General features: G+C 41.5%; 1 protein-coding gene across 3 annotated transcripts in view; it reads left to right on the forward strand.

The window, feature by feature from the left end:
• Positions 1 to 22469, forward strand: part of CUX1 (cut like homeobox 1) — a 421420-nt gene that overhangs the window by 176210 nt on the left and 222741 nt on the right. For all 3 annotated transcript variants that reach the window (XM_056558499.1, XM_056558500.1, XM_056558501.1), the window contains exons 5-7: positions 8775 to 8912; positions 16621 to 16744; positions 20695 to 20771. In XM_056558499.1, the coding sequence (XP_056414474.1) occupies positions 8775 to 8912; positions 16621 to 16744; positions 20695 to 20771 (339 nt within the window). The remainder of the gene's footprint in view (positions 1 to 8774; positions 8913 to 16620; positions 16745 to 20694; positions 20772 to 22469) is intronic.

Raw genomic sequence — 22469 nt, forward strand, 5'->3', positions numbered from 1 at the left:
ATTCTGCTGGCCTTAGAAGCAGCTGCTTTACATTGCACACTGTTCTGTAGTCTATGATCTACAAGTACACCCAGATCCTTCTCTACCAGTGACACTCCTGGTTTTACTCCCTCTAGGACATATGATGCATGCTGGTTGTCTGTGGCCTATGTCAGAACCTTACGTTACCTTACAAGATGTGTCATAAATGTCTGATAGGTGCTGGTCCCAGACCCATCCCTACTGTCCTATTCAGTCTATTTTTGAGTCTCTGAAGTTATAGGATCCACATCTTTTAGATATGACACATGCTATGGTTGTGTAAGAAATGTTTGAGACGTAAATACCCCTTTAATGAAATATTATGGTGACATGGGAATGCATTGAGTGGTTTACAACAAAGCATTCACACATGGGTTGTCTCATGAAGACAGCCCCCTTCTTTTTTTTTTTTATGAAGCCCTTTGGACCTTAAGGGGCATATAGACAGTGGGTTTCTTCATGACAGTTGCTTTAAATCACTTCCTTCAAATAATGTTGTATAAAAAATTTTTGGCATAAAAAAAAATTGCATCATATGTGTGCCAACCTTCACATATGCAACTGCAACACAGCAGGGACAATTACAATAGAAGTCTCTGTGAACCATCGGCCTGAGATTGGATTCTACTGTTTGAAAATGTTTAGCTTTTTTTTTTTACACCAGAAACTTTACACTACATTGAAAACTTGCACATCTGCAGCATGATCAAGAGGTTTTAGAGCTCAAAGTACATCTGCTGTAGGCGTGTGTGCTCTTATGTAACAAAAGGAAATTCAAAATTTTTAATAATACAATACCTAAGTCATTTTCACTTAAACCATGTTTGTTAATACATTTATACAATTCCTGTAATAGTACTAATAAAGCCCATTTAGATGTAACATTTATTCCTTTTAAATCCCCGAGGTAGCTGCATATATAATGTATTAACTGAGTACCCGGCGTTGCCTGTTTTTCCTTCCTAATCCTTGTTGGGGAGGAAAATCAACAAAGGAGGAAGCTTTTGACTTCATATCCCGTCCTCCTATCCCGTCCTCCTATCCCATCCTCCTATCCTGTCCTGTCCTCCTATCCTGTCCTCCTATCCTGTCCTCCTATCCTGTCCTCATATCGAAACCTCCTATCCCAACCTCCTATCCCAACCTGATATCCCAACCTCATATCCCAACCTCATATACCATCCTTATATCCCATCCGCAAATCCCGTCTTCATATCCCGACCTCGTATCAGTCCTTATGTTCCATCCTCATATATAGAAGGGAACGTGGCTTTGTGGGACTGGGCGTGATTTTCAAGCCAGACCGATGCACAAAAAGGGTAGAAAATAAAAGGGGTGGGGCTTTAAATGTGGGCATGTCTTTGTGAGATGGGATGTGGCTTGCAAGCCGGATTGACACTTTCACCAGGAGATGCAGAGCGGAGCTTGTGGAGTAAGGTACATATACTTGCATGGGACTTGAAACAAAAACCCATCTTTTATATAAGGGTGTAGGTAAGGGTTAATTTAACTATCATATCTTTTTATTTTACATATAAGTAATGTGTGTACCAGTTATTATTGAAATATCTCCAGCCGTATGGAAGTTATTTGGGAACATATATTTCCCAATGATTTGCATGGGACTTTAAACAAAAACCCTGACCCTCAAAAATGGGGGTAGTTAAGGGTTAAATTAACTATCCTATATTATAAGTGGACCTATACCGTATTTATTGGCGTATAACAAGCATTTTTTAGGCTAAAATGAAATTCTAACTAAAGTCTATCTGCGTCTTATACGCCTATAAGCCGCTGCAGTTCAATGATTTAAAGCGGGCGCTTTAAATCAATGAACTGCAGTGGCTTTTGCAGGTGCAGAGACCTGCCGTCTCTGCCGGCTTCTCTGCCCCTGCCTGTCCTGGGGTCTGGAGCCCTGCTGCCGCCGCTTCTCTCCCCCTGCTATCGGCGCCGCTGCCCCTTCTCTCCCCCTGACTATCGGTGGGACTTGAAACAAAAACCCATCGGCACCGATAGTCAGGGGGAGGGAAGGAGCAGCGGCGCCAATAGCAGGGGGAGAGAAGTGGCGGCAGCAGGGCTCCAGACCCCAGGAAAGGCAGGGGGAGAGAAGCGGGCAGCGACGGCCTCTCCCCCCTGCCTTTCCTTGGGGCTTCTGCGGGGTCAGAAACAGTGTATCGGGGGTATACACATGCACACACACGCACCCTCATTTTACCAAGAATATTTGGGTAAAAACTTTTTTTACCCAAATATCCTTGGTAAAATGAGGGTGCATGTTATAGGCCGGTGCGTGGTATACCCCGATAAATACGGTAAGTAACATGTGACCAAGTATTATTGAAATATCTCCAGCCGTTTGGAAGTTATGCAGTAACATATATTTCCCATTGACTTGTATGGGACTTTAAACAAAAACCCCAACCCTGGCAAATGGGGGTCAGAAAGGGTTAAATCACCTATCCTATGTTTGTTGTTGACATATAAGTAACATGTGTGCCAAGTTTCATGTTAATATCTTTAGCCGTTTGGACGTGATGCTGGAACATACACACATAGATACATACATACACACACACATTGAGTTTTATATATAGACTAGCTGAATACCCGGCGTTGCCCGGTTTTTCCTTCCTAATCCTTGTTGGGGAGGAAATTAAACAAAGGTGGAAGCTTTTGACTTCATAGCCTGTCCTCATATGTTGTTGTCATAACCCACCCCATATCCCGACCTCCTTTCCCGACCTCCTTTCCCGACCTCCTTTCCCGACCTCCTTTCCCGACCTCCTTTCCCGACCTCCTTTCCCGACCTCCTTTCCCGACCTCCTTTCCCGACCTCCTTTCCCGACCTCCTTTCCCGACCTCCTTTCCCGACCTCCTTTCCCGACCTCCTTTCCCGTCCTCCTTTCCCGTCCTCCTTTCCCGTCCTCCTTTCCCGTCCTCCTTTCCCGTCCTCCTTTCCCGTCCTCCTCTCCCGTCCTCCTCTCCCGTCCTCCTCTCCCGTCCTCCTCTCCCGTCCTCCTCTCCCGTCCTCCTCTCCCGACCTGTAATATGTGTACCAGGTATTGAAATATCTCCAGCCGTACGGAAGTTATGTGGGAACATACATTTCCCATTGATTTGCATGGGACTTTAATCAAAAACTCCGACCCTTACAAATGGGGTAGTTAAGGGTTAAATTAACTATCCTATATTTTAAGTGGACATATCAGTAACATGTGACCAAGTATTATCAAAATATCTCCAGCCATTTGGAAGTTATGCAGTAACATATTTCCTATAGACTTGTATGGGACTTTAAACATAAACCCCTCCCCTGGCAAATGGGGGTGAGTAAGGGTTAAAGGGGTACTCTGCTGCCTAGTGCTTATTTCACCAACTTTTTACCTCTTACTTGATGACTTCACATAACACCCCTGTACTGTATGCACCTTATCCATTAGCGTTGTCGTTCCCTGAGTTGGCGTTCTGTCTGGCTCACGTTGTTGCTTATTTCCTGTTGTTCAGTCCACTCCCCTAATAATTTGCGGCCTGATTATGCGCTTAGGTGCCACCTATTTTTCCTTGTCATTCTGCCCATCCTTTTTTTTTGTTCACACCTATGTGCATGCCCCTTTTTTTTTTTATTTCCGCCCATTGGCGTCCTAGCTTCCACCCCTTGTTTCTTCTTTCCACGCCCATTATGTTCCATCGTTCAGTAGAGAAATGTGCGCCTGCGCATCCCTACGCTGCCAGCGTAGTGCTAACATAGCATACGTCAGTAGCGTAGCCATGCGCATGCGCAGTTCTCCTTTCAGTTCAGGGCTTACGTTCCTAGCGTAGCCCTGCGCATACACAGTTGTCGTTACAGCTCAGGACTACGCTACTAACGTCAGCCCTTATCTGTAAGGACTACTGCGCATGCGCAGGGCTACGCTACTGACGTAGCCGACGTTAGCGCTACACTGTAAGACATGCGCACTATGAGCCGAAGACGACTCTCAAAATATACAAGACGCATGCGCCCGGCGCAAAGGACGATTGGACCGGGCTAGGAATCTCACACAAGGGGCGGCAAAGAAGGTGAAAAACGTCTTTCCCACACAATTTCAAAGAATGAATATTCAAGAAGTGGGCCGGCTTGACTACGGACACGGGAGGAGGGAAATGCGGACGTCAACGCCGACACTGCAGGGTGGGCTGACAACAACATGGCCGCAAACGTCAGCAGTCACAATGCACCAAAAAACTACACTACTTCCTGCACATAGGAACAGTAAGTATAGCGGAAATAATATGCATTATTGACACAGCAAGCATAATAGAGAGTTAAACAACTTTACACAATGGGCAAATGTATTGATAAAGTCATAGCAGCGGAGTACCCCTTTAAATCACCTATCCTATGTTTGTTTTAGACATATAAGTAACATGTGTGCCAAGTTTCATGTTAATATCTTTAGCCGTTTGGACGTGATGCTGGAACATACACTCATACATACATACATACAAACACACATATACACATTGAGTTTTATATATGTGTATATATATATATATATATATATATATATATATAAATCTATGTAAATCAACTTATGTGTGTTTCAGCATAACTTCCAGATGTCTAGAGGAACTTGGTGCACATGTTACTTATATGTGAACTAAAACATAGTAACCTAAATTAAACCTAATCCACACCCTTATGCAAGGATGTTTTTTTTCTTCTTTGAAGTCCCATGCAAGTCTGTTGGACTTCCAAAACCTCTTCTGATTGCATTACTTTCAGGCTGCAGAGATTGTCCAGGACTTTTAAACATCCCTGGTAAAAATCTGATGGAAAACGCTATCTGCAGGTTATGTAATGGGCAGAAATAGTATTACTTTACATGTACACAGAGTAACCGCTTATCCTGAAAAGTGCAACTACCCTTTAAAGCTAATTTCCATAATTTATTTCCACATGATTTTAAGCACTCTGGTGTCCACTATGTCCATGGAAAACCCTTTTAACTAATACAATCCTCATACGAGCCCAATGTTTACTATTTATTAAGTTCAATATATAGACAGTATTCAGTAAGCTCATAAGCTCCCTCTAGTGACTGCTGCAGGCAGGTAGACTTTTACCTATTTGTTTATCTATATCTGTACAAGGAATTTGGAGCTTTGTGGGGAAAAAAGACTAATCTCTAATAAATATAATGATATACTAAGAATTGAATCGGCATCACAGATTTATGAACTTGTTTAGATACAAAAGCCCAAAATTGTGTAAGTCACACTAGAATTTTTGTTTTCTTTGTAACAAAAAATAACAGTACTAAAAAGTAATCTCTTGTCAGGATCTCGCCTATATGTGTATTTATACCATATGTTATATGTACAATATTCCCTTTGGCTTCTTTATTGACCTATTTGATAAGCCTACAATATACACAGCCCTTTTTCGTTCTGTACTGCGGCTGTTCCAGCTTTTCTTTTCCCCTTTTAGCCTGTGATCTGTGTAGGGTAACCGTGCACTTCACCAGACTTCTCTGCTTTCTAATTTTAAAGGCTGCTGTCATTACTTAATAATCAGAGAAGTGACTGGGCTTTTCCTGAACTCTTAACTAGCGTTTAGAAGACTCGACTGTCTGTCTCCATCCTTTTTAATATGAATTACTGCTTATTTTAGAGAGTTGGGAACCGTCCAACTTTATATGCGGATTACAATATGTCTTTGTTTAACCTTTTGGGTGCAGAACTATGGCAGGGCTTCATGCTCTTCCTTAATCGTAGAGCGAAATCAAGTGAAATCCGGTACCATCCTATCCAGCGACAGTCTCCTCTCGGGTAGCTGAGGAAAAGCATGTGTCCATGTCTAATGTGTTAACAGATATACACTATGTTCCTGCAAGCTGAGGGTGGTCCACAGAATGAATGACTGCAATGTTTTGAAGTTAAATGAACTCGCTAATGTACACTGTTGTTGATCCATTTAGTTTGATGTTTAGCATTCCTCTGGATGAGACTAAATCTTTCCTGCCTTTATACCGCTAAATCTGGTGCCCTCATCAGACATGAATTCAATAATCGTTCCCAAGTTCTCTCTGCTCCAGCAAACTCCCATTACATGTTTTCCAAAGTATTGTTCAAGCGGCTCCTCTGATTATCTTAGTATTGGAAATCAATGCTGGAGTGGTCAGTCCGATTGTGAACGTAATGCAATAAGTATGCATTAAGAGACAGACAGTCTAATGGGTGTCATTCTCATTTACCCTAATTACAGAAAACACGTCTGGTCAAGTAATATTCTCTATTCATAACGAACGTCTATATTCTGATGAATGAGTCTCGCTTATGGGAAGATTGTTTTTCCTTCCTTTTGGTTAATAGTGCTGGGTTCTGAGTTTACTCTTAAAGGGAAACTTCAAAAACGTCTGCAGTAAATCCTCTTTTACTATGTTAACAGTAAACATCTTATTCCTGTGCCAGATTATAAAAGATCAAAATGACAGACCTCTTGTGAGAATAGTCTTTTGTGTCTATGACAACACTTCCTGCCATGTGCCCTAGAGTTCAGTGTTACATAGGGACATGGGGTCCCATAGCAACTGTTGTTCCAATGATGATTCCAAGCTGTCAGATTGTGAGTAGACATTGTTCTCTTGGGGCTCCAGACACAGAAATGAATGAAATGTACATCAAAACAAATGCACATGCATTTACGTACAACCATATATACATAAATTATTCTAAATATATAAAAATATAGATCCACAGAGGAATAGTGGGCTTGTGTATAGATATATTTATATATGATACAAACAGATATAAAAACTAGCCATAGGAACATAAACGTTAAGAATGTATGTATGCTTCAAAAGCATGGACTCTCTAGAGACAACATGGAGTGATGTCATTGTTCTTCTTAACCAACAATCCCGGAATGTAGATAGCATTAGCAAGTCAGGACTTGTACTTAAAGCGTACCTGTCATTTCAGGTGACTTTTCACAATAGGCTGCTCTGTGTGTGTATATGAGGAGCAGCACTATTTCTGGCCATAATTTGTATATGGTATTTTTTAGCAGATTTCTGCTCTGCATGCTTCATCTCCAATTTGCAGTTCTCCAGAGCTGGTGGACTGAGCTCTCTCCTCCACCCTCCATAGACTTGTAGTGCTTGTCTTGCAGACACAGAACAAAGCTGAGTTGATTTTCAGAGCACAAGATTTGAGCAGCGGGTGAGGGTAAAGGTTTGAAAACCAGAGAGAGAAACAATTTTGTCTGCTAAGATATACCACAAAGTTGCTTATATTCACTTGTACTATTGGTCTTTGAAAAGTTTGTTGGAATGACAGTGTTTTTTTTAAGACATATTGTCAGCAGTTGAATTAGGGGGATTTCATTAAAAAGTTTAAAAAGAAAAAAGTTTAGTCTCAAGGGGCGACACGCCTTCTTTACCATAAGAACTGTGAACTTATGGAACAGTCTACCTCAGGAACTGGTCACAGCAGGAAACATTTACAGCTTTAAAACAGGATTAGATACATTCCTGGAACAAAATAACATTAATGCTTATGAAGAAATATAAAATCCCATCCCTTCCCCAATATCGCGCCACACCCCTACCCTTCAATTCCCTGGTTGAAGACCAGGTTGAAGACCACTGGATAGGAGGTAGTACTCATGTGTCCCCGCCGCTCCGGACCCATCACTGCAACCCTGGATGTCGCTCCATCGCTGTTGCCGCATCCCTGTGGTGTCTCCGGCGCTCCGGACGTCTTCTTCCCCGGGATCCACGCTCTCCGTCGCCGTCATCACGTCGCTACGCCCGCCGCTCCTATTGTATGATGGGACGGCGTGTGTGACGATGTGATGGCATCGAAGGAGAGCGCCGGCCCTGCAGGGGATCCCGGCACGGAGCAGACACCGAGGAGGCAGGTAAGGTCACTCCCGGTGTCCTGTAAGCTGTTCGGGATGCCGCGATTTCACCGCGCCGGTCCCGAACAGCCCGACTGAGCAGCCGGGTTAGTGTCACTTTCCCTTCAGATGCGGCGGTCAGCTTTGATCGCCGCGTCTGAGGGGTTAATACAGGGCATCACCGCGATCGGTGATGTCCTGTATTAGACGCGGGTCCCGGCCGTTGATGGCCGCATGGATCGCCGCGATAGGTGTGTGTATTTGCCGTATAACACGCACCAACTTTTCCCCCCCCAGTTTTGGGGAAGAAAAAGTGCGTCTTATACGGCGAAAAATACGGTACTTATTGAAAGGTACATTAGCTCAGCCTCCTATTTACTACTGAATCTTAGATTTTATTCTTGCTTTTTTACTTGTGCCACTGTTGTGTATCCCATGTCTCATGAAGCATCACGTGGGCAGCTAGAGACAATATCATCTCTACCTGCTAGAAGGACAGTGGAATGTATCCTCCTCTTTATATATTCCTTTATACACTAGGAGCCCATAAGTAGATCCCTATAATTATAACTGTGTGAATTAGAACAAAACGTGTTACTAGAGATGATTCAGATTTACTATGCACTGGCCTGGCCTTGGCATGGGAAAAAAAAGTCCGGTAAGAGACTGATACGTGGAGAACTTTAGTTTTGGGTGGAGTTTCCCTTAAATTTGAAAAGTATGTATTAAAGCATATATACATCTTGATACTACACTTGCGGTTACAATTTCAGACTTTTGATTTGTTTTTTAACTTTCTTGCTTTAACATAACTGTAGAAGGCTAATATATATAACAGAACCTTTATTTTTTATGTTTTGCTTTTTATTAGATCCAGTACCTGCCTTGGATCTGGGACAACAATTGCAACTAAAGGTTCAACGAATGCACGATATTGAAACAGAGAATCAAAAGCTTCGAGAGACATTAGATGAATACAACAAAGAGTTTGCTGAAGTCAAAAATCAAGGTTTGTACTATAACACTGAGGGAAGCTGTGCAGGGAAGGCTGTGTGCTGGGCTGATGTTAACCCAATGACATGGATGAGACATGAGCTCATCCTAAGTATTATTTTAGTAAAAGAGTCCTGTCTGTTTTAGTTAATACTTTTAGTCCCTATACAATAACCATTCTAGAGTATTTTTTCTTAGAAGTCTATGTTTTACCCTCAAAATTGTGAAGTGCCGTGGAATCTGTTGATACTAATATTATTATTGTGCTGTTCCTGTTATTCCTCCTAGACATTTTTTTAATAAATCGACACCTTGGTGTTATCAGTCAGGGGTATGCCCCTACACACTGGCACTGTCTTTTCAATACAATACAATACAAACATAGTACGTAGGGCACAAACCATAGTAGATGCCTTCTATTTCTTTATTCTAAAGTTTTGAGTTGTGGGATGGTGAGGACAGACTTTTTAAGGGCGCTCAGAGGACGGAAGAAGTGCGTCATTATGCGTGAAACGGTCGTAACCTCTGAGCCCTTCGTTCCATGTTTGTATTGTATTCAAGCGGTCCCCTATAGTGTACATTGAATGGAGCACCCATAGTGTCTATATAATATACAGTATGTCTCTGCCACTGCGCCGCCAAGCAATATCAGGATAGTGTATGTCCAATTAGCCGTCTACTCATGTCAGTGCCCCCTATCTATTTTTCTCTACATACATTTGCATTATCTTTTTAGAGTTGACTGTATCGCACTGGACTGTGTAGGGACCCTCCCCGTATACAGGATTAAAGGGGTATTCCAGGCAAAAACTTTTTTATATATATATCAACTGGCTCCAGAAAGTAAAACAGATTTGTAAATTACTTCTATTAAAAAATATTAATCCTTCCAATAGTTATTAGCTTTTGAAGTTTTCTGTCTGACTGCTCAATAATGATGTCATGTCCCGGGAGCTGTGCATGATGGGAGAATATCCCCATAGGAGCTGGACAGCTCCCGTGACGTGAGTCATCAGAAAGCAGTTAGACAGAAAACAGCAACTCAACTTCAGAAGCTAATAACTATTGGAAGGATTAAGATTTTTTAATAGAAGTAATTTACAAATCTGTTTAACTTTCCGGAGCCAGTTGATGTATATAAAAAAAGTATTTGCCTGGAATACCCCTTTAATGGTAAAATTCAGTTGTCAGTTACTCATAAATATTCACGAGGAATAACCGAGGAACAGCACAATACAAAGCTACTAAATAATTCTGAAACATTTATTCTTATAAGATATATAGGTATTTACTAAAACAACATATTGTTTTCCATCCGGGTTCCAGATCAGAACATCCTCATAGCCAACAGTGCATTTTCAGCTTTTATAAAGTATATGTAATTGTAGTATGTAATTATCTTCTTGTATTCCTAACATGGGGTTATAATGTTCTGTAGTGAATACCCCACCTATATAAACAAACTATTAAATTCATTATAGCAGCAGGTATTTTTGTCAGTAAGGTTAGCAGCAGATCTTCTCCTGTAAGTTTTATTAAATAAATCCTGGCGTCGTCTATACAGACAGACTGGCATCTCTGGGTTTTAATAAGTAAAACTGTGACAATACTAGTACATGGTGCAATAAAGAAGTAAACTACTAAAGATAATAAGTAATAAGACTAGCTATTACATGACCGTTAAAGGTACTGCAGAGGCGCCAGTAAAATTATGACAAATCTAATAGTAAGGTAGAACATACGGTAGTTTTTGTTTGCAGACGTGTACAGAATTATCGGAACTGGATTTAGGACTGTGTCTGTGCCGAAGTCCATGCGAGCATTACCATTCTGTTTAGAAATATTATTTTTCTATAACTACTTCAGATAATCTGACCACTGGTAAGTCATTATGTGTATCCAACCAACATTCAGGAGACATCCGTATATGTCTCATCATCCCCCCAAACCTGTCTCATCATCCCCCCATCATGTTCCTCCTATGCCAGTGGTCTTCAACCTGCGGACCTCCAGATGTTGCAAGACTACAACTCTCAGCATGCCCGGACAGCCATTGGCTGTCCGGGCATGCTGGGAGTTGTAGTTTTGCAACATCTGGAGGTCCGCAGGTTGAAGACCACTGTATATGCTATTCTTCCACTTTCCTTACCTGGCTGCGCTTCGGCTGTCTTGCGGGCTGCGGTCAGTGAAGCAGACGAGTGACGTCCTCTCCTGTCTCCTCTGTGCGGCATCAGGGATGTCACTTTTCGGCGGCGACTACAGGAAATGAAAAGTGACGTCACTGATGCCGCACAGAGAAGCCGGCAGAGGACGTCCCTCATCTGCTTCTCTGACCACAGCCTGCAAGATCCCCCACCTGACCTGACCTGCCGAAGCGCAGCCAGGTAAGGAAAATAAACAAGACTATGAAAAGCAGGGAAAGGGGGAATGATGAGGGAGGGGGAGGTAAGAAAAATGAAAAGTAAAACTGTCACTTGTTTTCACCCGCATTATCCACAGGTACTGGTCGATAGTGCGGGAGACGCTGATTAAAAGGTAGGGCAGATCCGGACAAGGTAGGGCTCATTTTAATCATCGTCTCCCGCACTATCCACCAGTACCTGTGGATAGTGCGGGAGAAAACAAGTGACAGTTTTACAGAGCGGGGAGGAGACGCCGCTGGTCACTGATTTAAAGTGGCTGCGGCCGTGCTAATAATACTTAACAAGCAGCTGCTGCGGCCGCTTTTAATCAGTGACCAGAAGACTTATCGGCGTCTAACACAGGCAGACCTTTTGCCTTAAATTTAAGTTTTAAAAGTGCGTGTTATACGCCGATAAATACGGTAATTGCCCTCCACATTGGTTCCTATTTGCCATGTTATCATTTGAAATATATGTAGCATTTTTTTTTTCTATTGATTTTCATTGTTTGCCCACAATTTTTTGGAGGACTACATGTCCTATATTATGACCATTGATTAATGTTGACAACCAGTAAAGCCATTTTTTGGTACGGACAATCACATTCCACAATGCCATTTCTGCCTTTCTAAAGGCTAGAAACTTTACAGAAACTTTTACACTTTAGCTATGTTGGTGAATGACGTTCTTTTGTCCTGTCAAGTTTTGGTTCTGCCAAGGAGGAGATGGTTAAAGGCCTTCTGGTCAGAAGATTAGCATGATAGGGCAGTCCTTTAGGTCTCGGCTGGAAGTGATTATTGTATACAAGTCTGTGTGACCAATACCAGATCAGGCCACCTTGGAGCCGGAGACCTTAACTAATTAAAATACTGTGGAAAAACAGACTAATTGGAGCTACTCGAAAACAATTTAAATGGCTTATGTGTTTCTTCTTAGGCTGAATGTTCTTGGCCTCGAAGCAAGTGCAGAACTTGATTGCAGTTAACCTGTAGCCGAAACACTAAGAAATGGGACTGTTCTGGTCATAGTCTGTTTTCTATTACAGTCTAAATGAGAACAGGGTATTATGCTAACGCAAGAATAAACTAGAACTTACATTACTAGGTGAACACATGACATATTTCTTCACTTGCAAGAAGAAAGCATAACCTTTTCGGCTACATTATCTTCGGTTATTCCCCTGTTAACTTAAAGATCAGTACAAAGGTTCTGTTTCTTGTGCCAATATGTCTTACAAACATTGTCTTGTATAACGCTATTCATGTAATGTGTAAAAATATCTTTGAATCCAATTCTGTTATAAGTGCTATATAGAAACTATTTCATAGCCAATTTATAAGGACCTCTCTGTACTGCTCAACCAGTATGTCTAAAGGGAGGCATACACATTAGGTAGTAGGTTGATGGTAAGCAAACTGTTCAACAATTAATCATCTGATGAACCATCTTTTGTCAATGTAGTCATAAACATTTTAGTCCATTAAAGAAGTACAGTATAAGGAAGATGACTGGTAGCACTCACCGAACTGTCTTCCATATAAAAATTCTTTATTCAAACTTCATATTCAAAAGCACAGTGTAGTAGGCGTACATGAGTAGTACATGAGGCTAGGACGCCGATAATGGTAGAAGAAACGTTGCGACAGCTGTTTCGTACACATGCGTGACTTAGTCAGACCTCTGCAGATAGAGGATACGTTTTTTTAAGACTGGACTTCTCTTTTAAACCAAACATGTATGATTTGATATTCAGGGCTAGAGTTTAAAGGGGTACTCCGGTGAAAAACTTTTTTCTTTTAAATCAACTGGTGGCAGAAAGTTAAACATATTTGTAAATTACTTCTATTAAAAAATCTTAATCCTTCCAGTACTTATTAGCTGCTGAATGCTACAGAGGAAATTTCTTTCTTTTCTGAACACTGATGACAGCACGAGCACAGTTCTCTCTGCTGACATCTTTCCATTTTAGCAACCATGCATAGCAGAGGTATGCTAAGGGCAGCATGGTGGCTCAGTGGTTAGCACTGCTGCCTTGCAGTGCTGGGGACTTGGGTTCAAATCCCACTAAAGACAACAGTAAATAAAGCATTATTATTATAATAACGTCAGCAGAGAGAACTGTGCTCGTGATGTCATCAGAGAGCATTCCAAAAAGAAAATAATTTCCTCTGTAGTATTCAACAGCTAATAAGTACAGGAAGGATTAAGATTTTTTAATAGAAGTAATTTACAAATATGTTTAACTTTTTGCCACCAGTTGATTTAAAAGAAAAAAGGTTTTCACCGGAGTACCCCTTTAAGGATGCCAAATGGAGCAATTGCCTAAGGTCCCCAACTGCCTCGATGTTACTCCAAAGGCTTGCCAGATACTACCAACAGCAACACATAGTAGATTGATGCATGCTGAAGAGTCACTGTCATTTCAATGATCTTTCCATAAAGTAATAGCACAAGCAAAAACAAGAAACTTCAGACTCCCTTTTGTCCCCCCCCCCCCCCCAATCTCCTGCTTTAGTGATTTGCTCAAAATTCACTTAAAATCTATCTTGTGAGACAGAAATGAAGTCGGATTATTTACTCACTGAGGGATCAGATTACAGCTGCTGTCACTGGAGACAGAAGGAGAAGGGAGTGGCTTCTGAGAGAGTGAGGCACAAACACATACAGATGCTGACTCTAGTAAGTGTTTTATCTCACCCGTTGCTGGATTTAAAAAAACACTGTTAATATTGAAATAGATGGACAGCTCGCAAGAAAAATTGTACGAGGTTAACCGGATGCACCTGTACCCTCAGGTGAAATCACAATGGAATGTAAAATAATAGAGTTCCAAGTCCTCAAATACCTCAGCCAAAAGGGTTGTACAATGGATTTTTGCAAATATGCATACATTTTATTATAAATAACTTTAAAACATAGCATTTCTCACAGGGCCTGTGTGATATAAAATAACATGAAAATATACTTGATAATAAATGGACAATCTATAAAAAGGGAAACCTGTAAGATACAAGAAAAGTGTCCAGTGTGTATGGAAGGACATTTCTGAATGAATATATATATATATATATAACTGCAAAATAGCAGTTTGTATTCAATAATGCGGTATCTGAATAACATCAGTTATTCAGATACCGCATTATTGAATACGAACTGCTATTGAATGTGAATTGTGGCCAATCACATATATATTATGTGTAAAAGTTATTTATAATAAAATGTATGCACCTTTACAAACATCCATTGTACAACCCTTTGTACAAATACCCCTGAGGTATTTGAGAACTGGAAACTCTATTATTTTACTGTTCAATATTGATCGCTTTCACACCACTTAGCAGCAGCACAGAGAACATTAGAGACAGGAGTAGGATGTCCTCCTTAATCTCAGTACTGTATATGGAAGACCTCATTGCAGCTATCCTTTATTTATTCTATTTTATTCTATTATTTATTTGCAGCTGAGCTTAAAGGGGTAGTCCAGTGGTGAAAAACTTATCCCCTATCCTAAGGATAGGGGATAAGTTTGAGATTGCGGGGGGTCCGACCGCTGGGGCCCCCTGCGATCTCTCTGTACGGGGCCCCGGCTCTCCGCCGAGATAGCGGGTGTCGACCCCCGCACGAGGCGGCGGCCGACACGCCCCCTCAATACATCTCTATGGCAGAGCCGGAGATTGCCGAAGGCAGCGCTTCGGCTCTGCCATAGAGTTGTATTGAGGGGGCGTGTCGGCCGCCGCCTCGTGCGGAGGTCGACACGCCCCCTTCCAGCGGGCTGTCGGGGCTCCGTACAGGAGATCGCAGGGGCCCCAGCGGTCGGACCCCCCGCAATCTGCAACTTATCCCCTATCCTTAGGATAGGGGATAAGTTGCTCACCACTGAATCACCACTGGACTACTCCTTTAAGGGAAACTGACAATTAGGGGTGGAGCCTGAAGAAGGAAAAACTGCCAAAAAAATGCAGAGTTTAAAGGGGTAGTCCAGTGCTGAAAAAATGTATCCCCTATCCTAAGGATAGGGGATAAGTTTCAGATCGCGGGGGGGGCGACCGCTGGGACCCCCTGCGATCTCCTGTGCGATCTCCGACACACACCCTCAATATAACTCTATGGCAGAGCCGAAGCGCTCTGGCTCTACCATAGAGTTGTATTGAGGGGGCGTGTTGCCCGTTGCTTCGTGCGGTGGTCGACACCCGCTATCTGGCCAGCGAGCCGGGGGATACGTTTTTCAGCACTGGACTACTCCTTTAATCCATATGAGATGTTTCTGGACTGGACTACTCTTTTAATCCATATGAAATGTTTCTCATCTGGACTACTCCTTTAATCCATATGGACACTGGACTACTCCTTTAATCCATATGAGATGTTTTTCATCTACACACAATACAGCAGATTTTGAAAGGTCTTCAGAAATGCCCAGTACATTTTTTAATGGAGTTATCATGGATTAGAAAAACAGTTGCTTTCTTTCGGAAACAGCGCCACACCGGATGTTGGATTGTGTATGGTATTACAACTCTGCTCTATTCGCTTCAATAGAACCAAGCTGCAATACCACATACAAACTGAGGACAAGGAAGGTGCTGTTTATTGAAGACAGCAGCGATGCTTTTTCTAAGTGATTCATTCAGCATGGAGTCTTTATTCTCTTTCAATATACCTGACGGCATGCGTTAACTCCGGATAGTCAACAGCTCATCACCAGAGTAGCAGAGCGAATCAGGTCACATTTGCGCTGAGGTAACGGTTTGTGTTTCCTCTTGTGTGGCTCTTTAATTGTTCGTGTCTACAGACTTTAAGATGAATTTAATTGATTTACATCACAATGCAATCCGAGAAATATGCAAATGGCTGGAGCAGAAGCAGAGAGGCATGCGGAGCATTCATCATACGCGTGGAGGCTATGGGAAATTAATGTCCTAATGTGCGCAGAAAAATGAATAAACGGTTCCACATGTTAATTCATGCTTTAACCCACACTGAGACTTTATTAATCCCAGCTCAACAGAGAGATAATTTGAAACTGTTCAATAAGGTGATATTATGTTTTAGCATTGATTTTTTTCTTTTCAGGCATGTTGCAGAAACCCTGGCTCTGTTTCCCAGCAAAATCCATTGATCCTTCTCAACTGAAACGTTTAAAGTTCAATTTAACATTTAGGGAGTAAAAGGTCTCCAAAGGGACTCATATCTATTGATTTTGTGTCAGAGTTGAAGAGATGGAGTTTAAAACACACTGATCCTACAGGGTAAAGAAAGCCTTGTATTATATAACCACACAGAGCTATGTAAACACATTTTCTCCCAATTGTTTTTCTACAGAGGTTACAATAAAAGCACTTAGAGAGAAAATCCGGGAATATGAACAGACCCTAAAGAACCAGGCAGAAAATCTGGCTCTGGAGAAAGAACAAAAGTTACAAAATGACTTTGCTGAAAAAGAGAGGTGAGTGGCTTTATTAGCATTACTAATGTACAATACCGCTCATATGTGTGTATAGATATGAGCAGCCACTGAAAAGCATTGCTGTCAATTGTGTTCAGGCCAGGCTGCCTTACATTGCATATCATTGAATTTAGCTTGGTGCTGAGGAGTTGTAAAGGAGTTGTCCACAGTTGGAAATACATTGCTACTTTCTTCCCAAAACAGCGCCACATCTGGCCATGGGTCATGTCTGGTATTGTCTGTGGCATTACAGTACGCAAGCTGCTCTATTTAGATGGTACTGCAGAAGTCACAGTTGCAATACTAGGACCCCCATAGCTCTACAGACCTATTCAATTAAAGGTGTTCAAAATGTAATAGGGGCCCTTCAATGCATCTTTAGTCAGCTAAGCCAATAAGGAGATGAATTCAACAGATCAAAACAATGGCTGCCAGTCCTGATACTCAATTATTGTCCCATTGACTGCCATAGTAAAACTGACGGATGGGAATCCAGATTGCTTTAGTGGTAGTAAAACTGAAGTCTTCTCGTGCTGAAGCTGCTGACACAAAAAATAAATAAATAAAAAGTTTTTTTTTAGCATAAATAGTATTAAATGTATCCATAGACCTTTCTGTGCTATAAATATGTTCAGGCAGATTATCGTTGGTATTGCAGTAAACTGATACAACGGTCAGAATTGGCAGCTACATTGACGTCTCCTCTTTCTGACTAACAGACTGTTGGAAATCCTAATCAAATATTATAAAGTGTAAGCTGGACCTTTTTATCTGGGACTTAAAAGATATCTTTCACACCAAACCGTCGGCAGGATACTTTATATATAAGCAGTCAGGTATTCTCATAGCCCGAGACTTAGCCCGATATGGCGCCCATAGACTTTGCCTGGGACTTCCGGCATTTTGACTACTAATCGCATCGTGTCGGACTAAGTCTCGGGCTTTGAGAATGCTGGCTTTGAGAATGTCCCCTCAGTTGAGACCAATGAGACATTCATCAAAATAGTCCCTCATTTGTTTTTAGTATGTCAAGATGTAGTCGTTTCCCCTCTTTTGGTTCAGGATGTTCATGATCCAGTGACATTACAGGTGATCACTTGGTTCATGACACTGTCTGTGACATAGCAAGCAATCAGGTGGTTGGTTCATGACACCGTCTGTGACATAACAAGCGATCAGGTGGTTGGTTCATGACACCGTCTGTGACATAACAAGCGATCAGGTGGTTGGTTCATGACACCATCTGTGACATAACAGGCGATCAGGTGGTTGGTTCATGACACTGTCTGTGACATTACAAGCGATCAGGTGGTTGGTTCATGACACTGTCTGTGACATTACAAGGGATCAGGTGGTTGGTTCATGACACCGTCTGTGACATTACAAGGGATCAGGTGGTTGGTTCATGACACTGTCTGTGACATTACAAGGGATCAGGGGGTTGGTTCATGACACTGTCTGTGACATTAAAAGCAATCAGGTGGTTGGTTCATGACACTGTCTGTGACATTACAAGGGATCAGGGGGTTGGTTCATGACACTGTCTATGACATTACAAGAGATCCTGTGGTTGGTTCATGACACTGTCTGTGACATTACAAGGGATCAGGTGATTGGTTCATGACACTGTCTGTGACATTACAAGGGATCAGGTGATTGCTTGTAATGTCACAGACAGTGTCATGAACCAATCACCTGATCCCTTGTAATGTCACAGACTGTGACATTACAAGGGATCAGGTGGTTGGTTCATGACACAGTCTGTGACATTACAAGGGATCAGGTGGTTGGTTCATGACACTGTCTGTGACATTACAAGGGATCAGGGGGTTGGTTCATGACACGGTCTGTGACATTACAAGCGATCAGGTGGTTGGTTCATGACACTGTCTGTGACATAACAGGCAATCAGGTGGTTGGTTCATGACACTGTCTGTGACATAACAGGCAATCAGGTGGTTGGTTCATGACACTCCTCTCCACTTACAGGATGAGACTGAAACAATTTAAAGGAGTAGTCCGGCGCGCACTTTTCTTATTTTATCCGGTTCGGGCTGCAAAAAAAAAAAAAAAAAAGAAAACAAACTTTCTCTTGCCTGCCTACGCGCCCCCAGAGCTCCAATACAGGTGTTCGATCACCGGGCTGTTTGCTTCTTACTTCCTATCAGCCCGGCACGTCACACGGAGCTTCAGCCTGTCACCGGCCGAGGCTGGACATTGCTGCGGCTGGTGATAGGCTGAAGCTCCGTGTGACGTGCCGGGCTAACAGGAAGTAAGAAGCAAACAGCCTAGCGACCGAACTACCTGTACCGGAGCTCCGGGGGTGTGCAGGCAGGCAAGAGAAAGTTTTTTGGGTTTTTTTGCAGCCGGGACCGGATAAAATAAGAAAAGTGCGTGCCAGACTACTCCTTTAAATCCAGCAAAAAGCAAAAGAGATGTTGGGGGAATTTATCGATGCTTACACAAGAAATGTGATGTAAAAAAGTTGCACATTTTTGCACAATAATGCCTAACGCTGCTGAAAATGCTACTGGGACTGAAAATATAGCTGTATTGTAGTTGATACCTATATTTATCTCACAGGGATCCATGAAACTGAATTTATTTTCTCATACTGAAGATCTGATGTTTATTAGTGGTTTTCTTTACCAGGGAGGGTTACATCCATACTTGTCAGGATTTGGGGAAAAAGTAATGGCTTTTGTAAAAATGGATGAATGAGGCCAGTGTGAACAGCAAGGCTTTAAAAGAAAAAAATTTTTGACTGGCTTTAGACTTTGGTTTAACCACATGTTGTACTGTGTTAAGCACCACGTTCAAACAGGACAACAAATATGCTGTGGATTTTCTGCAGCAAAAATTGTGCCAAAAAAATCAGTGTTTTCTGCATCCAAAATGTGCAGCATATCCACAACTGCAAATTTTAAATAGAATGTTGTTTATTTTTGTTTTGGTGTAAAAACTCTGAAGATTTTCTGCTTCAGACAATCCACAGCATATCTGCCCCTTGTGAACGCGCCCTTATGGCATTCTTTAAAAAGTTATATAAATATATATAAATAGAAACAGATTTGGAACAGTTATAATCTATCTGTACTTGATCGATCTAGCTCCAAAAATGTCTGATTACACAGAAAACCTAAATTTGCCAATGTAAATCAACCAATCGCAGAGTTAGTAGGGTTGTCTTTTTGTTGTTCGATTGGCTGAATATCATCAGGTGACTGCTACTCCTTCCTATAGACCTTTGGAGCATAAATAACTTTTATTAGGAGAAGGAAAGCTTTTAGGGCTTGAAATTCCCATATACAATAATAAAGTAATCTATAAAATGTACATAAGTGACCTGACGCCCCCAACCTAATGTGTAGGACTGGCATACTGACAAACTAAGGACTGACTGTTTTATGTACAGGTGACAATGCTTATTTTTCACAATGGCAAATCCACCTTGTATAGGCTTTTTTTTTCATTAATTTTCTTGGTTGCAGCTTTTCTAGGCTCTTAGCGTTAACAGTGTTTGTGCCGTACTTTAGTGTGAATACCTGCTGAGACATTGCTATATTTGGCCATCACTTTGATGCTGTGAAAGCAGATTTGCATTAAGGACAAACCTTCTGAGAATAAACCAGTCATCAAATGTTTAACTTCTTGGTATAAAGTTATTAACACCCACAATCACAGTCATCACATTGAGGCCTTTTCTTTACCCAAATCAACAAAAGACTTTCCTGGCTGGCCTGATAAGATGTGCCTATAATGGATGGCAAATGACAGTAGTTACTCTGTTATTAGGATTTAATATTATTCTCTGAAAATAAATGTCCATAACTAATTTTGCCAATTCATTAAGTTTAAAACTTCAAAATGAATAAATCTGTTAGATTTTTTCCAATATTAGTGGTTCTGTGTCCAATAAATAATTTACTGAGCGGTTTATTCTCTTTCAGGAAACTGCAGGAGACTCAGATGTCTACATCTTCCAAGCTTGAGGAGACTGAACACAGAGTTCAAGTTCTGCAGTCAGGTTTGGATGCTTTATGTTAATTCACTGTTCGTGGTTTTCAACCCCTTAACAAAGCAGGACGTAAATGTATGTCCTGGGGTGGTGGTACTTAACGCACCAGGACGTACAATTATGTCCTGTACATGACCGTGAACACCGGAGTGGTGTTTGTGTCATGTACGGCAGGTCCCGGCTGCTATCAGCAGCCAGGGACCCGCCGGTAATGGCGGGCATGAGCTATCGCGCTGATGTCCGCCATTTGACCCCTCAGATGCCGTGATCAATACAGATCATGGCATCTGCGACAGTGCAGTCGGTAAAATGGATGATCTGATCGTTCATGGCGCTGCCGTGGGGAACTGATCATCCATAATGGCGGACGGAGGTCCCCTCACCTGCCTCCGTCCATCTCCAGGGGACCAGAGCAGAAGATAGCCGATAATACTGATCCCTATGGGACTTGTAACCCCCATAAACATATTCGGTATCGCCGCGTGCGTAAATGTCCAAACTATCAAAATATAATGTTAATGATCCTGTGCGGTGAACGGCGTAAACGTAAAGAAATATCCAATATTGCTGCTTTTTTTGTCACAACATATTCCCAAAAAAATGTTATAAAAAAATGTATTAAAAGTTTTATATATACGCAAATGTGTGTACAGATCATGGCGCAAAAAATTAGCCCTCATACTGCCGCCTATACGGAAAAATGAAAAAGTTATAGGTCGTCAAAATATAAAACTTACTAATTTGGTTAAAAACTTTGAGATTTTTTCTAAAGAAAACATCATTTTTAATATAAATTGTACAGCGTGAAAACAAAACCTTCCAAAATTTGCTACATTTCTTTTCAATTTCGCCACACAAATAGTATTTTTCGGGTTGCGCCATTCATTTTATGGTAAAATGAGTGATATCATTACAAAGGACAACTGGTCGCGCAAAAAACAAGCCCGTCCATGGATGAAAATATAAAAGTTATGATTTTTAGAGGACTAGGAGGAAAAAACGAGTCCATAATGCCAAAATGGGCTGAGTCCTTTTAAAGAGTTAAGATGTCTTTGAGATAGGAAATACATTTTAGCTGCTGTTACTTTGGGCTTGCATGCCTTTACTTGAAAATGGCAAAATTCTCAATCAAAAATGACCGACTGTAGAGTTATATACTGTTTACATACCATAGAAAAGGGTGCAAAAAAATATTGTTGGAACTAAATAAGGTCAACTTATTCACGAGTAATCCAAGAGAGTATAGAACAGGAACATATATCCTGGCAGTGAAAAGGGTTAATATAATAGGATGAGTCTAAGGGTGCATTTTGATCAAACCTGAAACCATGCCCACATGTGGTGCCCAATGGCAGCATGATTTTTCAGGTAAAACACTGGTAGTATTGGTTAAATCATTCGCCTCCACATGTGATTGTTGTTTCTTCCTCATGCTGCAGCTGCAGATTTTGAACGTATCCTAAAAAGTTAAGAACACAAAGTTATAGGCCCAGATTTATCAAACTTTGTGAGAGAAAAAATGGAGTGATTTCTCCACAGCCACCAATCACAACTCAGATAACAAGCTCTGGTAAAGTGAAAGTTGAGCTGTGATTGGTTACTGTAGGAAAATCGCTTCACTTTTACTCTTACAGTTTGATAAATCTGGGCCATAGAACCCAATTTATCAAAATATGTCAGAGACTTTTGCCTATTACAACCAATCAC

This window comes from Hyla sarda, chromosome 2 (assembly GCF_029499605.1).
Source record: "Hyla sarda isolate aHylSar1 chromosome 2, aHylSar1.hap1, whole genome shotgun sequence".
Taxonomy (NCBI): domain Eukaryota; kingdom Metazoa; phylum Chordata; class Amphibia; order Anura; family Hylidae; genus Hyla; species Hyla sarda.